Raw genomic sequence first — 23,442 nt, forward strand, 5'->3', positions numbered from 1 at the left:
GCTAGTGAAATGGGAACGCTGGTCTCTTACTTATGTGTGCTTTATTTATTCACATTAGGTGTGTCTTTTACTATAGCCCACACTATACATGGTGACCAAGTTTCTCATATGCTCCATATCAGTGAGGTAGAATGTCTTTTTCCTTGTTTGGTCTCCCCACAACACATTCAATGTTAAAAGGTACGTTTTTGTGACGTGGAGTGTGCGTGTGTTTTTTTTTTTTCCCGCTGGGGACAGTTTACTGTAAATATGTTTGAATGCATGCTAATATGAAATTACTAACTATATCTCGTGTGTGTGTGTGTGTGTGTGTGTGTTTTACCTGAACCATGAGGATTACAATTTAGTAGCCCATCTTCTACAATACTTATTTTTCCATTATATATCGAGCTGGTGTCCCCTAGGTGTGGAACATGGTTTTCTCTCTCGATTAGGCCATCACTAACAAATTTTTACAAAAAAAAAAACGAAGTATCTAGATCTTTGTCATCCTTTAGCAAAAACGATGTCATTCCTCATCAGTAGGCCTAGAGCTGAAATGTAAAAATTGCTCTGGTCCATAAAGGGATATACAAGTGTGATAGCTGAACTGGGTAAAACATTTTATGATTTTCAACCTTAGATGTACATTAAAAAAAAAACTCATGTTGCTGACATTATCAATATCATTGCTTTTGTTGCTTGTCTGATTCAAAGTATTTACCCGAGACTGTTGATCATGGTTGTAGTTTTAAATTGTGGAATTCAAACCAGTGAATTTCACTGTAATTCAGTTTCACTGTAATTCACTGGCATATCTAGTCACACAGGCTTCCAATGGAGCCAAGAGGCCATTTCAGAACATATTAGGCAAGCATGTTCCACTGTTGTCACTATTCAGAAGCCCATTGTGAGAATTGCCATGCAGCGATCACTAAAATGCATGCATATAGACAGGGGTTGCTTTAATACAACTGGAGAGTGCAAGATTTCGTGCATCTCTGCATAGAAACCAATCTGCTTCCAGTTTTTTTTGTCAAAGCTTAATTGAATAAGCTAAAGTTAGAAGGTGACTGGCTACCATGCACAGCTGCACCAGATTTTGTACTCTCCGGTTTTTGTAAATCAGCCCTATTGCTGCTGCAAAGAATGAAGAAAGGATTCAAATGGCATATAATAAAATAAAAAAAAAATTATACAAAGTGCTTCAACAAGTGAAATGTCATTCAGTTAGGAATTTCTTCTTTAAAGGGTCAGTCCACCCAAACATATTGCAGTTTTAGGTTCAGTTTTGGTTATAGACCAAAAACCATGATGGAGATAAAATAAAATGTCAGAAAAGTCCACACATTGACAGAATACAGTTTGTTTTATTTGGATCCACCTTTCCTATATGAAAAAAAAAATTCACACAATAACAGTCCACATGTATAACAGTGGGAATGTAAAAACATTTTAACATGGCTTGTATTTATATAGAAACAATTATCCAGAGGAATATATGTATCCTTTCAGTTTAATAACCACATAGCACATGAAGAAAAGATGCTCTCGATGCCCAGTTCAAGTTTTACACAAAGCCTTCAGTATTGTCTGATCAAACTGCCATACGTGTGACCTAACGATGAAAGACCATAAGGTGGCATGTGAATGATCAGAGTACAGCAACTTTCCTAACTTCATTATTAAGTCTGGAAATGTGGCTGTCATCCTTCAGTATTCTTTATAATATAGTGCAAAGTCCTAACTAGCACGTGATATTTCCCTGCCATTTTTATGCATAAATTCTTAGTAACCACAAAAGTAATAATACACAAATTTGTCTCCAATTATGGCGCTATCCCACAGTTCTATGTGCTCTACAATTCGAAGCATGGTGGGCTACGTTTACCTAGATATATGTTTTTAAACTAAGTTCTTGCTTATTATATAAAGTGCATGATCTCAATACAATAACTCCTTACAGATATTGTGTGGCCACCTTTTCTTTCACTAAAAGAATGGTTAGCTTTTGAAAGCAGCCAATAGGAAAAAGAACACTTGACGTCTACATTACCTGAGTCTATTGTGGCACCATATGTTTACACTTCAGATTGGTCTTGCAGGAGAACAGTAAAATCACTACTATTGGACACTGTACTACCTGAGAAATTTCCACTCAACATTTTTGTCGTTGGTTAAGGATGCAATTGGGAAGTGGTTTAGCTTGGTAAATATACAAACAAATGGCATATTGAGGTAGAAAACGTTAAAATATATGTTAAAAACAGAAGCACAGTAAAGCCATAAAACAGTGCTTACTAATATCAAAGCTTTTAGGGAGACCCGCGTTAAGGAGATATGTAATAAAGTGCCAGGATGCCAAGAATACACAACAGTAGTGGAATTCACCCTCTTCATGTGACAGACTAGATTCAATCCTGACTCAAATTGCAATTCAGCAAAATGATACTCATCTTTGCAGGAATATACACATTAATTTGTGTTCTTAAGACCTCTTAACTCATATCCAACCAATTCTGTATCAACAATTGTCAGTCACCAATGTGGTGTCTGCTTTTATACTTTTTAGTGGTGACAAGTAATTTAGACAGTAAACACACGTGCTACAGTGAAAAAAATTATGTTTCTGTTGTGTAATTGCTGTATGCCATGGAAGAGAGAGAGGTTAAATGACTGCTCCACTGTCTGCTCGAGCTTGCAGCGCTGGACTCTTCTTCCCTCTGCTTATGTTTGGCTACAAGTTGCTTGGCTTCCTCCTCATCCAGGAAAGGACTTTCTCCATAGGTCTCCTTCAACCATACTCGGTGCTAGAAGATTAAGATTGGTGAAATAATATTTAAGCAGCAGATAAACTAAGGTATGTATGAAAACATGTACTGCTTGTAGTCTGTATGCACTTTTAAATGATTAGGTTATATTTATATAGCAGTAATATAGATATTCACCAAACTTTAACTGCATGTGTATCTTCCTGTTGCATGCATTTTAAATTACAGTACTTGATTCACCTGCAGTGAATATTTGCTGAGTACCACATTCACCACTTTATAAATATGCCACATTGACTTTTTTAGCATTTAAAACAAGACATCTAGAATCTTAAATAATGGTTATCACATTTGGCCAGCTGGTCAAAGGCCAATCTAGACCTATGGGGTTATTACATGGGCAGTACATTTACTCGCAGGGGTCAAAACAAATCGATTTATGTGGATTTGAGAAGGTAAAAGGCCAAGTTTGCAGGTTTTTCTTTATCTTGCACAGGTGCATTAAATCAGAGTCAATGGCTTGGTATTTTGGACAGCTATTTTATCGAAGAGACATTTCCATAACCTGGCCTGTTGGGGGTACTTGAGGTCTGAGGTTAAGAACCACTGCTCTAAAGGAAGGGCCAGAGCCGCCTCTATTTTTTGAGTAGACTGAGGTCTTTTAACATCTGTAAGATGATGCTGAAGATGTTTTATGAATCTGTGGTTGCCAGCACTCTCCTGTATGCAGTGGCATGCTGGGGAAGCAGGCTTAGGGTGGCCGACACCAACAGACTCAACAAACTGATTCGTAAGGCCAGTCAGGTTGTTGGATTGAAGTTGGAGTCTTCAAGAACAGGGTTGGAGAGGAGAATGTTGTTTGAGGTACGTTCAATCTTGGACAACTTCTCCCACCCACTCCACAATACACTTGTCAGGCTGCAGTACCATCACTAACAGGTTTGTTATAACCACGATGCACCACAGAAAATCATTTTTTGCCTGTGGCTATCAAGTTATATAATTCTCCTCTGTGAGGGCTGGAGGTGAAGATTTAAATCTGGATTAGGTTAATTATTATTTGGGTCATGCTAGAGAAAGCAGTGTATTTGCATTTTGGTAGTTTGATTTTCTAATTATTTATTCTATGTTGTATTTTAATTGTATGGGTTGTTTATTAGAGTATAGTTTTATGGGTGCTAATTGCTGTTATTGGTAATTTTGTCATTGTGTCTTGTTCTATTCATTGTTGTGACCTTGTGTTGTTTTTGAGTGTGGGTTTTTTTTTTTTGTTTACTAAGAAAAACCATTCCCCCTGCGCCAGAGTTAAAGGCATTATCATCACCATTTCTTAGGTCCAGTATGACTGCAAAATAGGTCAAAAACTTAGTTTTACTTTACATATAGACAGCTTGTAACAGAACAGCTGAAAGAAAATCATAAAGATTTTCTTTTTATTGAGAGAAAAAAGTAAATCAAATACACAAGCTAGCAACAACTAAGATTTTTTTGCTGTTCTCACAGGTTGAGGAGAACCAGAAACCAATACAATGTTTCCAAGGGTACAAAAAGCTGAAAAATTCAAGGAAGGTTGTCTGAAAAACCCACAATGGGTAGAAATGGCACTGAGGTAGACACAAGATCCAGTGCTCCAAAAAGCAGCAGGTGCCTTCAAAGGGTGTGCGAGTCCACATGGGTTACAACTCTGGAAACCCACTCTGACATGGGGTGAGGGGAACCCCTTCCAAAAAAAAAAAAAAAAAAACCAATGACGTTGCACTGTTTTTTTGCAGTAGCACAAGAGAGACATTGGGAGGCAACAGAAGGAAGTGCCAGACACAAAGCCTGTGGGCTAATAAAGGCATTGCGAACACTCAATTGCTAGGCAAACTCCACAAAGATCCATCTGGATTCACATTCCTACTTGTAGAAGTGGGTTCACAACTTCATTATGAAGGCTCTTCGGAAGGCTTAGTGGACTTCAAATTTTGAGCCCTACAGGCTGAATAGAAGTTAGGTTCTGAAGGATTACAAGTACCTACTGCTGAAGTAGATAAAAGAACTGTGGGATGCCTCTGATCCCTCCACAAAGCTTATATGTTGAGGCAAAAGAGCACTCAAAATTATTGTCTGCACCAATCCACCACGTTTTCAATATCCTGCTGATATGTAGCCTTGTCACCACCCCTTATTTTCTCAACTAACATGGTGCCATCAGCAGATTTTAGAACAGAGTTTAACCTTGAAGATGAAGACACAATCACAAGTACTGTATATAAAGTAAACAAAAAGGGTCTTAGAATTGGCAACCTTTACCCTCTGCTGTGTATCGGCCAAGAAATCCACAATTCAGTTACAAAGGGTTGGGCACGGTCCCTGCAAATTTAACTTGGCAAGAAGTTTCATCTGCATGATTGTATTAAATGCTTATCTAAAATCAATAAAAAGCATACAAAAATAACTGTTTTTACTTTCTAAATGGGTCAGTACAGAATGTAAGGCTAATGCAATAGCATCTTCTGTGGATCGATTAGCTCTAAAGGCAAATTGGTAGCTATCCAGCCCTGTTGGAATACAGTTTTTAATGTGGTTTAAAATGAACTTCTCAAAACATCTTGTTACATTTGGGGAAGAGTCACAGGACGATAGTCATTAAGACAAGAACAAATAGATTTCTTAGGAACTCAGACAATTACTGATGTTTTCTGGCAAAAAGACACTACCTTCTGATCTAAGGCTAGCTGTGCATGTTCAGTTAGAACATGACGAAAAATGAGCCTCAAAAATGAATTGCTATTCCATTGAAGTATCTACACCTTTCCAAAAAACACACCAGTGGAAACTGCATAGATGTGAACGTGACCTCTAGGAACTAATATAAAATGGACCATAGTGCGTTTCTGCAAACGTACTGCAAAACACATACTACATGTGTGAACCTAGCCTAAGAAAGCATTAAAGATTTCCATAAAGACATCTTCCAATTGATAGAAACATTTCTTTAAAATAATCCCTGCAATTTTATCAGGCCCTGCAGCTTTCCGGAAATTAACCCTTAGCAAGTCTAAATGCACATCCTGAGCAGAAACCTTAAAGTGGCTCTAAAGCCTAATTTACCTTAATGCATTCCTTGCATTAAGGTAAAACATATTTGGGCATCAGCATCCCCCCTCATCTCCCCTTTTACTTACTTGAGCCCTCATTTGATCCAGCACTGTGCACATCTGCAGCTCTTCTCTACCCTCACTTCTGGGTCCCACTGGCTTTGCTGGGGCACCGGGAGTCAATGACTCCCACTGCTGTCAATCAAAGTCAGTGACAAGGGAGCAGGGGGGGGGGGGTGAGCATGCACAAGTGCCCCCATGAGAAGTAGCTTCCAGGGGGGCACTGGACGGAGAGGAGGAGCCATGAGTGCTGGCAGGGGCCACCAGAAGATGATGTTCATGGCTGCTCTGTGCAATTCCACAGGGCAGGTAAGTAAAAGCATGTTATTTTTACCTTTACAATCTCTTCAACCACTTGCCGATCAGCGGCCGCAGTTATACTGCAGCAGGTTGAGTCTGCTGCGCAAATCGCCATAGGTGTAGGTAGGGCTCGTACACTGCGGTCCGTTGGTACACGCTCCCATTGGTCATGGATGGAGCCAATGAGTGTGTCCAGTGACCTAGATGTCCACCGGCCATCAGCGATCGTTCCCTGCAGTTGCAGAACTCGGTTCTGACAGGGGAGATCACACAGATCAAGTCTTTCTGCAGTTAGTTAGAACACACAGTGAGTGAAAACAGTTAACCCCTTGATGTTAACCCCTTCCCTGCCAGTGTCATTAGTACAATAACAGTGCATATTTTTAGCAACAATTACTGTAGTAATGTTACCTGTTCCCAAAAAAGTGTCAAATGTCCATTAGCTGTCCGATCTGTCCATTGCAATGTCACAGTCCTGCTAAAAATCACTGACCGCTGCCATTACTAGTTAAAAAATAAATAATAAAAATGCCATAAATCTATCCCCCATTTTGTAGACGCTAACTTTTTTGCAAACCAATCAACTATACGCTTATTAGGATTTTTTTTTTTTTTTTTTTTACAAATTGGCCTAAATGGATAAATACTTTTTTTTTTTTGGAAACGTTTTATAGCAGAAAGTAAAAATTATTATTTATTTTTTTTCAAAATTGACGCTTTTTTATAGCGTAACAAATAAAGACTGCAGACTACAAATACCTCCAAAAGAAAGCTATTAGTGGGAAAAATAAGGACATTAATTTTGTTTGGGTACAGCGTTGTATGACGCAATTGTCAGTTAAAGCATCCGTATCCCTGGGTAGGATAGATAATTTAGTAATCTCATCATATTTAGATGATCAAAACAGGCAAAAATCCCATAAATTCTTCTGATAAGAGGCCACACCTTCCCTTGCACCAGTCTGTCTTTTTTAAAACCTGTAGCTGACTGGATCGTCTTGCTCATGGTTTTAGCTCTACTGAATCCGCAGACACCCGCTATCCCATAGGAATGCATGTATGTCTGTATTTCATACGCAAACGGATGGATGAAATACGGACATACTGTCCGTATGTGTGAAAGGGGCCTTACTCATGTATGCCATATATCATGTATTGCAACACAGCAATGCTCATCTACATTTGGCTTAACAGACATCCCAAATCTCCCACGAAGGGCGGGAACCTCCCACATTTTGGGGGGCAGCTCCCGGACACCCGCAAGTGCTGCCCAATATCCCGGCTGCGGGGCTGATCCTGTATTGTCCCCTGGTTCACCGTCAGGGATGATCGGTGTTCACAGCTGTCCTTCCTGCTGCACCGATCTCCCTGTATAACTGACAGCCGCTTCTCCTCTCCCCCCTTCCACGGCTGTCGGCTAAAAAGCTATTCAGGGAGATTGGTGATCACAGCTGTCCCTCCTGCTGCATTGATCCTGCAGGCTGTGGGATTCTGTCAGTATGGAGTGGAGGAAGGGACCAGTCACTTACCGACCCCTTCCTTTTGTGAATTGGACACAGTGAGCAAGATCGCTCCTGTGTCCTGTGAAAACTGAGCAGAGTAACCTCTGTGTCTACTCTGCTCAATTGATGAACGGACAAGAGCCGCTGTCTTCTGTCCATTCATCTTCAATGTCCTCAAGCTCTTTCCCTGTCTCAAAGGGGAGATGTCAGGGTTTCATTTAGACCCCTGATATATCTTACCAAAGTCCCCCTCCCCCCAACAGTGTTGATTAAAAAAAAATATATATAAAAAAAAAAAAATTGTAAAAAAAAAAAAAAAAAAAAAATTGTAAAAAAAAAAAAAAAAAAAAAAAAAATACTGGCACCACCCCCCTGCCCTACCAACGCTGTCCACTGAGCAAACCCCCTCCCCCCCCCAAAAAAAAATTATTGTAAAAAAAATAAATAAATAAACTACTGGCACCATCACCGCCACATAAGAAGCACTGTGAAAAAAATATAAAAAAAAATTAAAGAAAATAATAAACAATTGTAAAAAATAATAAAAACAAAACTACTGACGCACTGCTCTACTGACTCTACTGACAATCATTGTGAAAAACAAAAAATAAAAATTGTAAAAAAATAAAAATAAAGAACTACTGACACCATCCTGCACATACTACTCACTGCTGTACATGCCACACTCCTCACATGCACATTATACCCACCTTCATACATGCTGCACTCCTCTCCTGCACATACTACCCACCGCCATGCACTCCGCACTGTACATTCCCTATTTAACATTACTACATTCTTCACTATGCAAGTCATCTCACACTCTATAAAACCACACCCCATGTAAGCCACTTGCAATATGGTTTATCTGATGATTTTATTGTGCACTCTATTAATTAGATACAGTGTATATTATTAATTTGACATTTGATTTTTGTATTGATTGCTTTGCGCCCTTTATATATATATTTTTGCTTTGTTATTAGTTTCTTCTAATTTTAGGTACAGCATTGGTATATTATCAACAAATTGTTTTTTTGTATTGCGGCGCTGACACCCAACACTTTTCCCCTCACGTGCAATATGTAGCATGGTTTAAGCCACACCCACCTCCATGAAATTCCTTTTTGCACGTTGCGATGTCTTGCTTAATGCCTGTGGTAGCAGCATCCCTAAATAACTATCACCCGGTTCTTTTAACGTAAGGTGTTAATTGCTCCATCAGTCCTTAGTACGGGTTTCTTCTAATATCCTGTGAGTAAGAAGGTACCATAGAGATTGATATATGGTCCGATAGTTCCAAGTGGGCAAGTGGGGGGTGAGAGTTAGCCTTAAACCCACCAGGCATATTAGTGTAAATGTGGTTCAAGTTATTCTTCCCCTTGTGGGGAGCTCGACATGATGTTGAAACATTGGCAGCACTGGTCTCAATTCTGCTTTATTAAAGTCACCTGCCACTATACAAAACTCTGTCAAAGTACTTCTGTACCATTTGAGCATTCACAGACTCAGATCAACTGCGTGCAACTTTACAATGTGTCAGATGGGATATACACCACAGAAATAAAAATTAATAATAAATTCTCTTGGGAGATAAAAGGGGCAACATTTTATCAAGTCTGGTGTACCCTGCAAATCCAGCTTAACTGCTCTGACGCCATCCCTGATGTACATAAACAGGCCCTCGCCCTGCACTTCTTATGCGATGCTTGCATCCCATCAGGTCTGAACAGAAGCCTGTGAAGCCAAGTTTGTGAAAAGATGAGTGCACAACACTCTCCCATGTCTCTCGGCTGCGCAATGCAAATCTGTAGCTCACCCATTTTCCCATCCAGGGAACAAGCTGGGAAGAATAAGTTTGGGTCCAAGGCAACCAAGCCCTGCTCTCAGTCCAGCTTTCTTCCCTGTCTGGGTCTGTCACATCTTCTCCCCAGCTTCCATCCACACTTACCCATACATTTACAGTACATTCCTTGTCCACTGCTCAAGCTTGCTTGGCTTGCCTGTACTTTGTCCTGGCTATCACTAGAAGCCCCAATCCACTTATCTTCATTCAACGCCTCTGGAATTGCTCTAGTCTGCAGGTTGTTGTATCGTTCCACACATTGAGCTCTCTTCACTGATTTACTCCAGTGCCCAGGATGACGGGAATACTGCTCTCCATATCAGCCGGCACCTCAGCTCTCTGCACTCCTAAGGTGAATAACACTGTATCATGTGCACCCACTCCTTGGACTCAAGGACATTCAATGGCAACAACCAGGCCTCCAAACAGTGGACACCCAGAATATCTGCTTCCACAGCAAGTCCTGTACAACTGTGGTCTGCTTGTCCAGCACAATCCGGGCATCGCTCACTCCGCACCAGCCACACAGTAAAACAATCATCTACCACTGCTGGCCGCGGCATTGGCCTTCACCATCATGTAAGGCCTCATGTACACTACTGCTGGTAAATGGACGTTCAGAGGCAGTTGGATGCTTTTTTCAGCTGCCCCTGAACTCATCCAATGTTATCCTATGTGTACATGTACACAGGTTTGTTTAACCACTTAAGGACCAGCCTCGTTTTGAGATTTTGGCGTTTACATTTTTAAAACCGTTTTCTTTGCTAGAAAATTACTTAGAACCCCCAAACATTATATATTTTTTTCCTAACACCTTATAGAATAAAATGGCAGTCATCAATACTTTTTTTCACACTGTATTTGCGCAGCGGTCTTACAAGCTCACTTTAAAAAAAAAAAAAAATTCACTTTTCTGAATAAAAAAATACTACGGCAGAAAAATTAGCCAAGTTTTTTTTCTATTGTGAAAGATAATGTTATGCTAAATTGATAGCCAACATGTCACACTTCAAAATTGTGCCTGCTCAAGGAACGGCGACAAATTTTTACCCTTAAAAATTTCCATAGGCGACGTTTAAAAAAATTCTACAGGTTGCATGTTTTGCGTTACAGAGGAGGTCTAGGGCTAGAATTATTGCTCTTGCTCTACCGATCGCGCGATACCTCACATGTGTGGTTTGAACACTGTTTTCAAGTATGCACTCACTTCTGCGCGTGAGCTCGGCAGGACGGGGTGTGTTTAAACTTTTTTTTATTATCATTATTTTACCTTTTTATTTTTACACTGTTTAAAAAAAAAAAAAAATTGTCACTTTTATTCCTATTACAAGGAATATAAAAATCCCTTGTAATAGAAAAAAGCATGACAGGTCCTTCAAATCTGGGTTCAAAAAGTCCTCAGATCTCATATTTAGACTAAAATGCAATAAAAAAAAAAAAATTTTTTTTAAAAAAATCTTTAAAAAATGCGACTTTTCAAATCCGCTGCAGAGACCACTTTTGTCTTGTAGCGGACCGCCTGCTGAAGAAGGGGCTATTGGAGTTATGGCAGCTAGCTGCTGCCATAACAATATCTTCCTTCAAACAGCTGCTGTAAAACTGCAGCGGGCGGTCCGTAAGTGGTTAATCTTGTTTTTAGGCAGTTGCGTTTAGAGGCATTTCTTTGAAGGCAAAAAAATGAGTTCAGACACTGAAGTTTTTGATGTTTCAGACGCCAAACGTGTCTAAACGTGTACCGGCGTTTAGCCGTGTTTTAGTTTAGAAGTGTTTTTAAAGGTGCCCTATTTTTTGTTACATAAAAAATGATCCAATCCCATACACCACTAGCATTGCTGTTAGCCAAAGTATTACTCAAATTTGACCTATAGGACATTAGATTTGAACCAGTTGACCCCGACAAGCATAGTTGCATGAAATGTAATCTGCCTTTTTTCCTCACATATGCTCATTATGGGATCCATAGTAAAAGCCCCAAGATTGAGGCAGATACAAGTACACTGCTGCTACTCACTCTGGTCTCATAGAACAGCTTAAACAGTTAAATACTGGGGTTTTTTTTTGTGCTTTTGGAGGGTCTTATGAAGTTATCTTAAATAAACACTCCTAGAAGCAAACGTGGCAAATCACCACTAAACGCGACTAAACTGGCATTTTTAAACTCCGGTTTCAAGCTGCCAAAAAAAAAATAAAAAAATTGTTCAGAAGAAGTTGCCTCAGTGTCCCGTGTACATTAGGCCTTAGCTGCTTGTCACAGAAATCCCAAATGATACGCACATTGTCAAATAGACTAGTGGTATTACGGTTAGGGTGGGTTACTGATCTATGGTGGGAATAGTATCCTCCACTTGTGATATGCAATAAAACAAAAAAATTCAAAAAAACGCATGATTCATGGTATTTTATTTTTCTGGAGCCCAGATTTCCACTCAAGCAGATTTCTTACTGCCCCGTTAACTATAATAAAAGTTATTATATACTATGTTTTGTATATGATTTTAAAAACACTACATACAAGATCAGTTATAGCAATGGTAATTATATTTAATCTAAAGAAATGTAATCATCATTTTTATTATTACATGGTGTGATAATGTCACCAGGGGAACATGGCGGAGGAACCTTTGATGCTTCTTGGGCTAGAGAAGATAGAGCTGTAACCATGCCTCTGTGAGGAAGTTTCTAATTAGGGGGAACGAAGGCACAGCTGATCAAGCATTTTGGCAGCATTTTTGGTTGTCAACAAAAAATGTAAAATATGACAGATTGAGAGGGTCAAATTAAACGACATATGGATATATAGTGGTAGTAATATTTGCCTTACTGATGTGTATATATAGTGCATGAATAATTGTCAGACACCAACATACTAAGGCGTGTGTGTGTGTATATATATATATATATATATATATATATATATATATATATTATAAAATGTATATGTATATATGTGGACTGTGCAAGTGAAGGTGTAAAAAAAAATGATGTAAACCAAGAATGCTTTCAAAAGTGTGTATTTTAATTGTTCATTCTTTTTATCAATTTACTAAATGCAAAGTTAGCAAACAGATTTTTTTTTTTTTTTAAATCAAATCAATATTTGCTGTGACTACCCTGTGGCTGAAAAGCACAAAGTCAGACTTTGAGTGTCAGAGCACAGAGTGCTGCATGAAGCATTGAGAAATCATAGGAGCTGCACTGAAGCATTTTGTATAGGGAGCACCTTAATGATGTCTTATTGAAAGTCTGAAGCACTTTAAACACAAATTATTTGAAAACACTTGATGAACAGATGAATATTTATTTTGGGACTTATAATAATAGCACTTTATGTTGTTTTACTATATCGGTTGCACATATGTATATATTATTTATACACAAGAACAAAATAATCGCTTTATAGATTGATTTTTGATGGAAATAGATTATCATTGAAGGGCCAGCGCTGTGAGTGGAGTAAAACATTGTTAATAAGTGGCCAATACAGTTGTACTCAAAAGTTTACATATCCTGGCAGAATTTATGATTTCTTGGCCATTTTTCAGAGAATATGAATAACACAAACATTTCTTTCACTCATGGTTAGTTTTTGGCTGAAGCCATTTATCATCAATAAACTATGTTTACTCTTTTTAAATCATTATGGCAACAGAAACTACCCAAATTACCCTGATCAAAGGTTTACATACCCTGGGGATTTTGGCCTTATAACATGCACACAAGTTGACACAAATGGAGTTTGAATGGCTACTAAAGGTAACCATCCTCACCTGTGATCTGGTTGCTTGTAATTTAGTGTATGTGTATAAAAGGTCCCGACAGACCCTTGCATCTTTCATCCAGTGCTGGACTGACCTTTCTGGAATCGGAGTCATGGGGAAAGCAAAAGAATTGTCAAAGGATCTGCAGGAAAAGGTAGTTGAACTGTATAAAACAGGAAAGGGCTACAAAATATATCCAAGGAATTGAGAATGCCAATCAGCAGTGTTCAAACTCTAACCAAGAAGTGGAAAATGAGGGGTTCTGTTGAAAGCAAACCATGGTCAGGTAGACCAACTAAAATTTCAGCCACAACTGCCAGGAAAATTGTTGGGTATGCAAAGAAAAACTCAGGTGAAATACAGACCTTTCTGAAAACATGTGATGTGGCTGTTTCAAGATGCACAATAAGGAAGCGCTTGAAGAAAGATGGGCTGCATGGTCGAGTCGCCAGAAGAAAGCCATTGCTACGCAAATGTCGCAACGTATCCTGCTTACAATACGCCAAACAGCACAGAGACAAGCCTCAATTCTTCTGGCATAGTCATTTGGAGTGATGAGACCAAAAATTAGAGTTACGCTTACCGGTAACGTCTTTTCCAGTAGTCTTTCAGGACAGCCACTATGAGAGATAGACTCCTCCTCTTCCTCTGGAAACACTGCGCCAGCCCATAAATTCTTACTTCCCCTGCCGGACCTCAGTTTATATCGAGAATACCTCCGGCCAGCTGGGGAGACACAAGAACACATTAATAACATATTTATCAAATACCATTATCTTGCTGCGCTCTGGTCTTTTGTAAGACTCCCCCCCCCCCCCCCCAATTTTCGGGTGGGAACTAGGGCTGTCCTGAAAGACTACTGGAAAAGACGTTACCGGTAAGCGTAACTCTAATTTTCCCTCATCGTCTTTCAGGACAGCCACTATGAGAGGATAAGCGAGCACTTACCAGTTAGGGTGGGACTACAGCTTGCAAAACCTTTCGCCCAAAGGTCTGCTCACCTGCCGACACCAGATCCACTCTGTAGTGTTTTACGAAAGTGGAGTAGCTGGACCATGTTGCTGCTCTGGCATTGCTCCCGCTCTTTCTGAATGGGAGGCTGCCATAGCTCTAGTGGAGTGTGCTTTAATACCCACTGGGATTTCTTTCCCTGCAACTGAATAAGCCTGCTCGATGGCTACTCTGAGCAACCTAGCATTAGTGCGCCGGGACGCTTTACAACCTTTTCTGGCCCCGGAAAACAAAACAAATAAGAAATCTGACCTTCTGAATGTCTTGGTCAGTTCCAGATAGTGTAGGATACATCCAACATCCAAATAATGAAATTTTAGTTCCTTCTCACCGGAGGGATTGGGACAAAAAGAGGGCAAAACAATTTCCTGGCTTCTATGAAAGCTGGATGCCACTTTCGGCAAAAAGGCTGGATCGGTCTTTAAAACTATCCGATCCGGAAAAATAACGCAAAAGGGAGCCCTGACTGATAAGGCCTCCATCTCACTGACCCTCCTGGCAGTTGTTACTGCTACCAGAAACACTGTCTTCAGAGTAAGCTCTCTCAGAAAACACTCCTTTAAAGGCTCAAAGGGGGGTCCAGTTAAGCTCTGTAAAACTAAAGATAAATCCCATCTGGGAAAGGACAGACCCTGGACCGGTCTCTGTCTGGACAGGGCCCTAAAGAACCTGACTACCCATGGGTTGGCAGCCAAATGATCTTCTAAATAAACACTGAGGGCTGATACTTGACCCCTAAGGGTACTAATGGATAAGCCCTTATCTGCCCCACATTGTAAAAATTCCAAAACTGCGAAGGAGCTCCGTACTGGGAAAGAGCTCTCTGCGCACCACTTGTTGAAACGCAACCAGACCTTTTCATAGATCTGGCGAGTTTCCTTCTTCCTACTGTCCAGGAGGGTAGAAACTAGTCTCTCTGAAAATCCTTTAGATTTTAATAACCCTTCCTCAGTAGCCAGGCCGCTAACTTCCACTGGCGTACCTGTGGGCAGAGGACTGGCCCCTGAGAGAGGAGATCGTCCCGAGGGGGCAAGAGTAAGGGAGGTTCTACCGCCAACTGCTTTAGCATTGAGAACCATGCTCTCTTGGGCCAATGTGGAGCCACCAGAATCAGAGATGTGCTTTCCATTTGAAACTTTCTCAGAACTGCTGGCAACAACGCTGGAGGTGGGAAGGCATAGCAAGTTCTGAAGTGCCAATTCTGGTTCAAGGCGTCCACACCTAAGGCTCCCTCTCCCCTTTTTTAGGGAAAAAAAACAGGGGGTTTTTGCATTGTTTTTGGACGCGAACAGGTCCACCTCTGGAGACCCCCATCTCTTTATTATGAGATTGAAGACCTCCTGGTTGAGAACCCAATCGCCCTCCCTCAGCCTCTTTTGGCTGAGAAAGTCTGCTACCACGTTTTTGTCTCCCCTCAGGAAAACTGCTGAGAGCGAAAGGGTGTAGGTTTCGGCCCAGGACAGGATCTCTGTCGCTAAAGACAACAGGGCTCTGCTTCTCGTGCCACCCTGCTTGTTTAAATAGGCCACTACGGAAGAGTTGTCCGACCGCACCTGAATGTGGTGACCCCGGAGCTCTTTTTTGAAGAATCTGAGGGCTAGTCCCACTGCCCTTAATTCTTTCCAGTTGGACGATCGAGTCAACTCGCCGTCCTCCCAAGTGCCCTGGGCTAGAAGGGAACCCAAATGTGCCCCCCAACCTTTTCCACTTGCATCTGTGGTCACTACCCGAGAAACCGGGATGAGCCACAGACGCCCCTGCGACAGATTTGTCATTTTCCTCCACCACCAGAGGGATCTCTTTACCTGGTGTGGAATATGTACTAGGGTGTCTAGAGCCTCCTGACTGTGGTCCCACACCCCTAGGATGAAGGTCTGTAGGGGACGAAAATGTAGCCCTGCCCACTGCACTGCTGGGAGGGTAGATGTAAGGAGACCCAATACTGACATCAGAACCCTTATGGAAACCAGCTGGTTGCTCTGAAGAGAGGCCACCGCTTTGTCCAGCTTTTGTACCTTTTCTCTTGGTAGAAAAACTCTCAACAGTGTTGAGTCCAACAGGAAACCTAGATAGGAGATCTGTTGTGAGGGGATCAGGCTGGACTTTCCCAAGTTCAGAAGCCACCCCAGGTCTGTAAGGACCCCTTTGGTTAGATCGAGATCCTTGACCAACTGTGTTGGGGATGCTGCAAATAAAAGCAGGTCGTCCAGGTAGGCTATTATACATATCCCCTGGAGCCGAAGAAAGGCCATGGCTTCTGCCAGGACCTTGGTAAAAATGCGGGGTGCAGAGGATAGCCCGAATGGCAGGGCCTGAAACTGAAAGTGTACTGTTTCTCCCCCTAAATCTATGGCAAGGCGTAGAAAACTCTGCGAGGCTTCCGCTATAGGGATGTGTAAATACGCGTCCCGTAGGTCCAGAGATACCATGAAACAGTTGCGGGGCAGAAGAGCCTTTACTGAAAAGATCGATTCCATGTGGAATCTTTTGTATGTCACTGAAGCATTCAGGGGCTTTAAGTTCAGAATCAACCTTAACTTCCCTGAGGGTTTTTTCACTACGAAGATGTGAGAATAAAACCCCCTTCCCTCTTCTGCTTTTGGGACCCTGAGAATAACATCCTGATTCTCCAATTCCCTCAGAGCTTCTAGCAAGGCCTCGGCCTTTACCATGCACCTGGGTAGATGCGTGACAAGGAGCCTTTGAGGGGGTGGTCTTAAGAATTCCAAGAGGTACCCCCTTCTTATTACCCCTAAAATAAATTGATTGGGGGATATTGTCTCCCACTGTGGTAGAAAGGCCCCCAGTCTTCCTCCCACTGTAGCTGGAATGTCACTGGGTTTTACGGGGCTGGACAGGAGGGCGAAAAATCGCCCCTCCTCTGCCCCTGCCTTTTTGGGGCCAGGTTTTCTTTTTCCCCTCTGGTTTAGAGGTTTCCCTACGCCCTTGCGGACGAAACCCCTTTTTAGTTTGTACGGGGGTTTTCCGTTTAAGAGGAAAGGATTTTTTCCTGTCCGCTGTCCGGTCTAGAACAGTCTCTAGCCCTGGGCCAAAAAGGAGGTCCCCGTCAGAGGTATCCCACATAGCTTTATCTTGGAGGCATTATCCCCTGGCCATGTTTTTAACCAGAGGGCCCTTCTGGCCGAATTGGCTAGAGCCGCCGTTCTGCCGGACATGCGGACGGACTCAGCAGAGGCATCTGCTATGTAAGTGAACCCTCGCAGCATAGTAGGGAAGGATGACAGAATGGTTTCCTTATCTGTGCCTGCCTCAATATGTTGTTGGATCTGTGAGAGCCAGTGCTCTAAATTGCGAGCCACAACTGTAACTGCCATTTCAGGCTTTAAATTGCCGATAGCCGAGTCCCATGTTTTTTTAAGCAGAGAGTCAATCCTTTTGTCCATGACATCTGCCAAGGCCCCCATGTCTTCAAACGCCAAATCTGTGTGTCTGGAGACCTGGGAGAAAGCGGCATCCAATTTGGGATTTTTATTCCAAAGGCATGCCGGGTCCTCTGAAAATGGGAACCTTCTTTTGAGGGATCTAGATAAAAAGGGTTTTCTCTCCGGATCCTGCCACTCCTTTTTAACTGTTTCCATTAAAACTTTGTGCACTGGAAAAACCCTTCTTTTTGGTTCCCCCAAACCTGAATACATTTGGTCATGCAGGGTTAGGGGCTTTTTATCCGTCTGGATACCGAGGGTTGCATAAATTGCCTTTAAGAGGTCCTCTACCTCATTAAGGGATAATTTATATCTGGAGGCTTTCCTGGACCCCCCGTCCTGGTCCTCCCCCTGGGAACCCTCCTGGGAATCGGAAGAGGAACTGTCTGGAAGTTCCCTACCTGTCCCTGAAGGGCCTGCAACCTCTGTCCCCCCTGTACTAGCAGGTTGGACCGGAGCAGAACTCTGTGCTAGAGGTGGGGTTGTATCCTGGGGAGATGGACCCGTGGGAAGCTGAAATTTTTTCAAAAAGGGACCTAAAAGAAGAGAAGGTGGACGAGAGCTCTTTGACTGAAGCTGCTAGTCCTGACTCCTGTTCAGATTCCCTTTCCCTAACGAGGGAGTCAATACAGCCTTTGCACAACACTTTGGTCCAAGATTCCCCTAAAATGTCCCTACAGGAGGCACACTTCTTTTTAGAGCTATGCGTAGACCTAGTTTTTTCCGTAGCTTTCTAAAAAAAAAAAAAAAAAAAAGGAAAAAAGAGAAAACAGAAAAAGACAAAGTCAATCCAAAGCTCGGGATACAACCCTGGGAGTGCACTAGACCCTTTTTTTTAGAAGAAGGAATCTGAGCCTCCCCTCCCCCCTGGCCACCCAGGGGGTCTGCCCCCCCCCCATGATAGAACCATACATTGGGGTGGGGGGATCCTAGATAGAGAGTAACCCTCCCCAGGGTGCCCTTACCTTAGGAATGCTGGAGATAGAGTCTGTTGTTTGAGCCTGAGCTTCCGACATGACTGCAGGTGGCTGCTTACTACAGAGTTCCACGCTGCCTGTGCGCGTTCCGAACTCCTCTCCAGCTTGTGCCCGGCCCTCCTATCAGCTCCACGACCCGGAACCGGAAGTCGATCGTATTCGAGGTCAAGCCTTCGTTTCCGCCGGATACGACGTTGTTCGGCCCGCTCGGTTCAAAGAAAAAAAAGGGGCGGACTGTACCCTTGTACAGGGAAATCTTCCGAACGGCTTGCCAGCTGCGTCCCTGTAGACGCGATAGGAGTCCCCCACGACCTGAAGCCGCGCTCGACTCGGAAGGGGTGGCAGTACCTAGGTGAGGTAAGTAAACCGTTCGACCCGCCCAACACGCGGACGTTGGTTTCGAACGGTTTGAACCCAGCTTTCTCCAAACGAAGCCCCTGCTTCTTTCAACCGGGTTCTTTAATGACAAAACGGCCACAGCCTCCCCGACTGATCGGCCTGGTTCCTTGCACAGTGTCTCCCCGCCGGAGGAAACACTAATAACTGAGGTCCGGCAGGGGAAGTAAGAATTTATGGGCTGGCGCAGTGTTTCCAGAGGAAGAGGAGGAGTCTATCTCTCATAGTGGCTGTCCTGAAAGACGATGAGGGAAATTTTGTTTTTTGGCCACAACCATAAATGCTACATTTGGAGAGGAGTCAACAGGGCCTATGATGAAAGGTAGAGGTGGATCGCTGATGTTTTGGGGGGATGTGTGAGCTACAAAAGGCACAGGAAATTTGGTCAAAATTGTTGGCAAGATGAATGCAGTATACTATCAAAAAATACTGGAGGAACATTCATCAGCCAGGAAGCAGCGCATGGGACGTACTTGGACAGTCCAACATGACAATGATCCAAAACATAAGGCCAATTCGACCTGTAATTGGCTACAGCAGAATAAAGTGAAGGTTCTAGAGTGGCCTTCTCAGTCTCCTCACCTCAATATCATTGAGCCACTCTGGGGAGATTTCAAATGTGCAGTTCATGCAAGACAGCCCAATAATTTACAGGAACTGGAGGCTTTTCGCCAAGAGGAATGGGCAGATTTGCCATCTGAGAAGATAAAGAGCCTGGATAAATACCACAAAAGACTTCAAATTGTCATTGACGTTAAAGGGGGCAAGACAAGGTATTAAGAACTGGGGTATGTAAATGTTTCATCCGGGTCATTTGGGTAGTTTCTGTTGCCATTAAGATTTAAAAGAGTAAATGCAGTTGATTGATAATAAATGGCTGCAGCCAAATGCTAACCTTGAGTGAAAAAAGTTTTTGTGTCATCATTCATATTCTTTGAAAAATGGCCAAGAAATCATAAATTCTGCCAGGGTATGTAAACTTATGAGTACAACTGTATATTTGCATTTGGTGAACAGCAGCAGTCCAGGCAGAAAATTAATTATTAAAAGTGATAGCGCTGTGTAATACATACTATAGGCCTTAAGAGTTACTAGCCAACAGCTGGCCCACCCAACCCCTAATGTTGGCCCTAAATACTCCCCTTGTAAATTATCTCAATTAATGACACAGTGTTAAAGGTTTTATGCAGAATTAGGTTACAAAAATAAATATTAACAACTTTAACAATATCAACATAAAGCATATTCATTGATCTGACTGCAATAAATAAAATAAGGACAAAATATGATTGCCTACTATAGACACCATTTGGCAGGTTTGAATAGTATAGGGTTGTATAGTGGCAGGTTTGGGTAGTGTAGAGCAGTATAGTGGCAGGTTTGGGTAGTGTAGAGCAGTATAGTGGCAGGGTTTGGGTAGTATAGTGGCAGGTTTGGGTAGTATATGACGGTACAGTGGCAGGTTTGGGTAGTAAACGACGGTACGGTTGCAGGTTTGGGTAGTATAGGGCAGTATAGTGGCAGGTTTGGGTGGTATAGTGGCAGGTTTGGGTGGTATAGGGCGGTATAATGACAGGTTTGGGTAGTATAGGGTGGTACAGTGGCAGGTTTGGGTAGTATAGGGCGGTACAGTGGCAGGTTTGGGTAGTATAGGGTGGTACAGTGGCAGGTTTTGGTAGTATATTCATGATCTGACTGCAATAAATAAAATAAGCACAAAATATGATTGGCTACTATAGGCACCGATTGGCAGGTTTTAGTATAGGGCGGTACAGTGGCAGGTTTGGGTAGTATAGGGCAGTACAGTGGCGGGTTTGGGTAGCATAGGGTGGTACAGTGGCAGGTTTGGGTAGTATAGGGCGGTACAGTGGCAGGTTTGGGTAGTATAGGGCGGTACAGTGGCAGGTTTGGGTAGTATAGGGCGGTACAGTGGCAGGTTTGGGTAGTATAGGGCGGTACAGTGGCGGGTTTGGGTAGTATAGGGCGGTACAGTGGCGGGTTTGGGTAGTATGGGGCGGTACAGTGGCGGGTTTGGGTAGGATAGGGCGGTACAGTGGCAGGTTTGGGTAGTATAGGGTGGTACAGTGGCAGATTTGGGTAGTATAGGGTGGTACAGTGGCAGGTTTGGTTAGTATAGGGTGGTACAGTGGCAGGTTTGGTTAGTATAGGGTGGTACAGTGGCAGGTTTGGTTAGTATAGGGTGGTACAGTGGCAGGTTTGGGTAGTATAGGGTGGTACAGTGGCAGGTTTGGGTAGTATAGAGCAGTATAGTGGCAGTTTAGGGCTGTATGCTATGACAATGTGCTTAGTCACTTACAGCTTTGCTAGATTTGAACACTCCTGAGGCTGCTGTGGTCTCTCCTCCTCAGCTTGAGTGAAACAGTCTTTGGGAGGAGTGCAGGAGACAGCCACACCCCTGGCTCCACCCACAAACTCCAGTTGCCTCGGGAGATATTGAAGATCCCTGAGGGACAGCCTAACTTGATTGGGTGACAGCCCTGGGCGGCAACCACTCTGCTATCTATATGGTGCGCAACAGCACAGGGCCCGCGTGTTGGGCACCAGGGCTGTAAATTATATTTAAAATCATTAATTATCTAATAAATGAATGATTGCAAATATGTTTCTGCACTGTCAATTCTGAAGGATACCACAAAAAAGAAGTGTTTCAGACATAATAAAGTACTACAGAGACATTTAATGTATGCCTTCCAGAAAAATTCAGGTGTTTTCCAATTCTAGGTCCCATGTGTATATGCTATAATTACAGTACACTTGTTGCTGCAGCATGTAGCGGTTTTCAGGTCCCCTAGTTTCAAAGCAGGTTCCCCCTTCCCCGAAGCTCTGAGGTTACTGTAGCTCAGCCACCACTGCAGACAGCAGGACCTGGAAGTTCTAACTTACAAGCTTCTAAAATCTAACAGGCACAACAAACAATAGTACGTGCCCTATACACGAGAAGAGATTTTATTACTTTAAAATATGTGAAATTATGGAGGACTCTCATTCAATTTTCTTGACAGCAATAATGCTTTTAAGTCCCTGAAATAGTTTATTAAAGCTAAACTTCATACAAGGGTAAAAAAGGCACAAATTAGTGCAGCCTTTTAATAAATGTATTTTATTTAAATGCACAAAGTACCCAAATTCAGCTTGATATCATCCTTTTGTAATCTCCCGTACAGCAGAGCTCAGACTGAGAGAACGAGAAGTAGAACAAGGAGCCAATCAGTTGTGTGGCAGTGCACATGTGCTAAAATGTTGGTAGGAGAGAGCAGAGTGACAGAGAAAAGCTCACGACTGTGCTACTTCACCTTTCACTGTCCAGTCACAGCCTGGGAGAGTAACCTAACTGCAGCAGGAAAAAAAAAAAAAAAAATCAGTCCTCTCCCTTTCCAGTGCTGTGCTGCAGAACTGTGAAAATCTCAGAACCAGATATACAGAAATACAAAACATTTTCCAGCTAAAAAAGCTCCTGCATATGTATTACATCTGTGTAGTTAGCTGTTTGAGCTCTATAATGAACATCAACTCACGGGGTTTCTCTAAAAACCAAAAGGACATGATGGGGGTACGTGCCCCCCCCCTTATCGAGACAAAACCCTAGCCCTCCCAGTACAGCATGGCGGAACTTTGCTCAATTTAGCTTAGAATCGCCAATTCCTGTGTATATGATTTCTGATGTGCTTTGTGGGACAGTTTTTCTTTGGCTGGTTTCAGACCTACATGATGGAGACAGACATTTGACCCATTCTGCGGTGCCCTGGTGGGAACGCCTCTTTTGAGGTTTTCCAGAACTACTCCCCACTGAATCAAGTCTATTGCACCAACTTCTGTCAACAAAAAACTCCTGAAGAAGCCACCATGCGAAACATGTTGGGCTGTGTCTCTTTTCTCATACTTTGGTCTTGAGTGTTTATCATAGTTCATGATTACACCTTTTTGTGACTATTGATGCAATTGCTCACCTTGTTGTTGTAGGGGCTGTTTACGGGTGTATACAGAGTTTGCGGTTTCATATTTTTGTTACATATGTCTTAAACTATATAAGGAATTTTTATGTATTTAATACAATTTTGTTATTTTTATACATCACTGTGTCATATAATATTCTATTGTCATGGTTATGCAGTGATCTTCCTGTGTTTGCTTACCTCCCCTCATGTCTTCAGACTAAGAGGCCAGCCACTTCCACCTGGTGGTTTTTATAACCTCTCCTCTAAGCATGGCTCCACCCCAGGCCCTATCAGGGAGCCCTATATTAACCACTTTCAGACCGGACCATTTTGCTGGTAAATGACCAGAGGTCTTTTTAC

At 42.4% G+C, this 23,442-nt stretch overlaps 1 protein-coding gene across 1 annotated transcript in view; it reads right to left on the bottom strand.

Moving 5' to 3' along the window:
• Positions 1-1,329: 1,329 nt before the first annotated feature.
• The window catches only part of DUSP22 (dual specificity phosphatase 22), a 144,629-nt gene continuing 122,516 nt past the window's right edge, over positions 1,330-23,442 (bottom strand). The window contains exon 7 of the mRNA XM_077492108.1: positions 1,330-2,789. Coding sequence (XP_077348234.1) covers positions 2,601-2,789 — 189 coding nt within the window. The 3' untranslated portion in view covers positions 1,330-2,600. The remainder of the gene's footprint in view (positions 2,790-23,442) is intronic.

This window comes from Lithobates pipiens, unplaced genomic scaffold (genome assembly GCF_037356315.1).
Source record: "Lithobates pipiens isolate NorthernLeopardFrog02 unplaced genomic scaffold, aLitPip1_a1.2 Scaffold_19, whole genome shotgun sequence".
NCBI classification, from domain to species: Eukaryota; Metazoa; Chordata; class Amphibia; order Anura; family Ranidae; genus Lithobates; species Lithobates pipiens.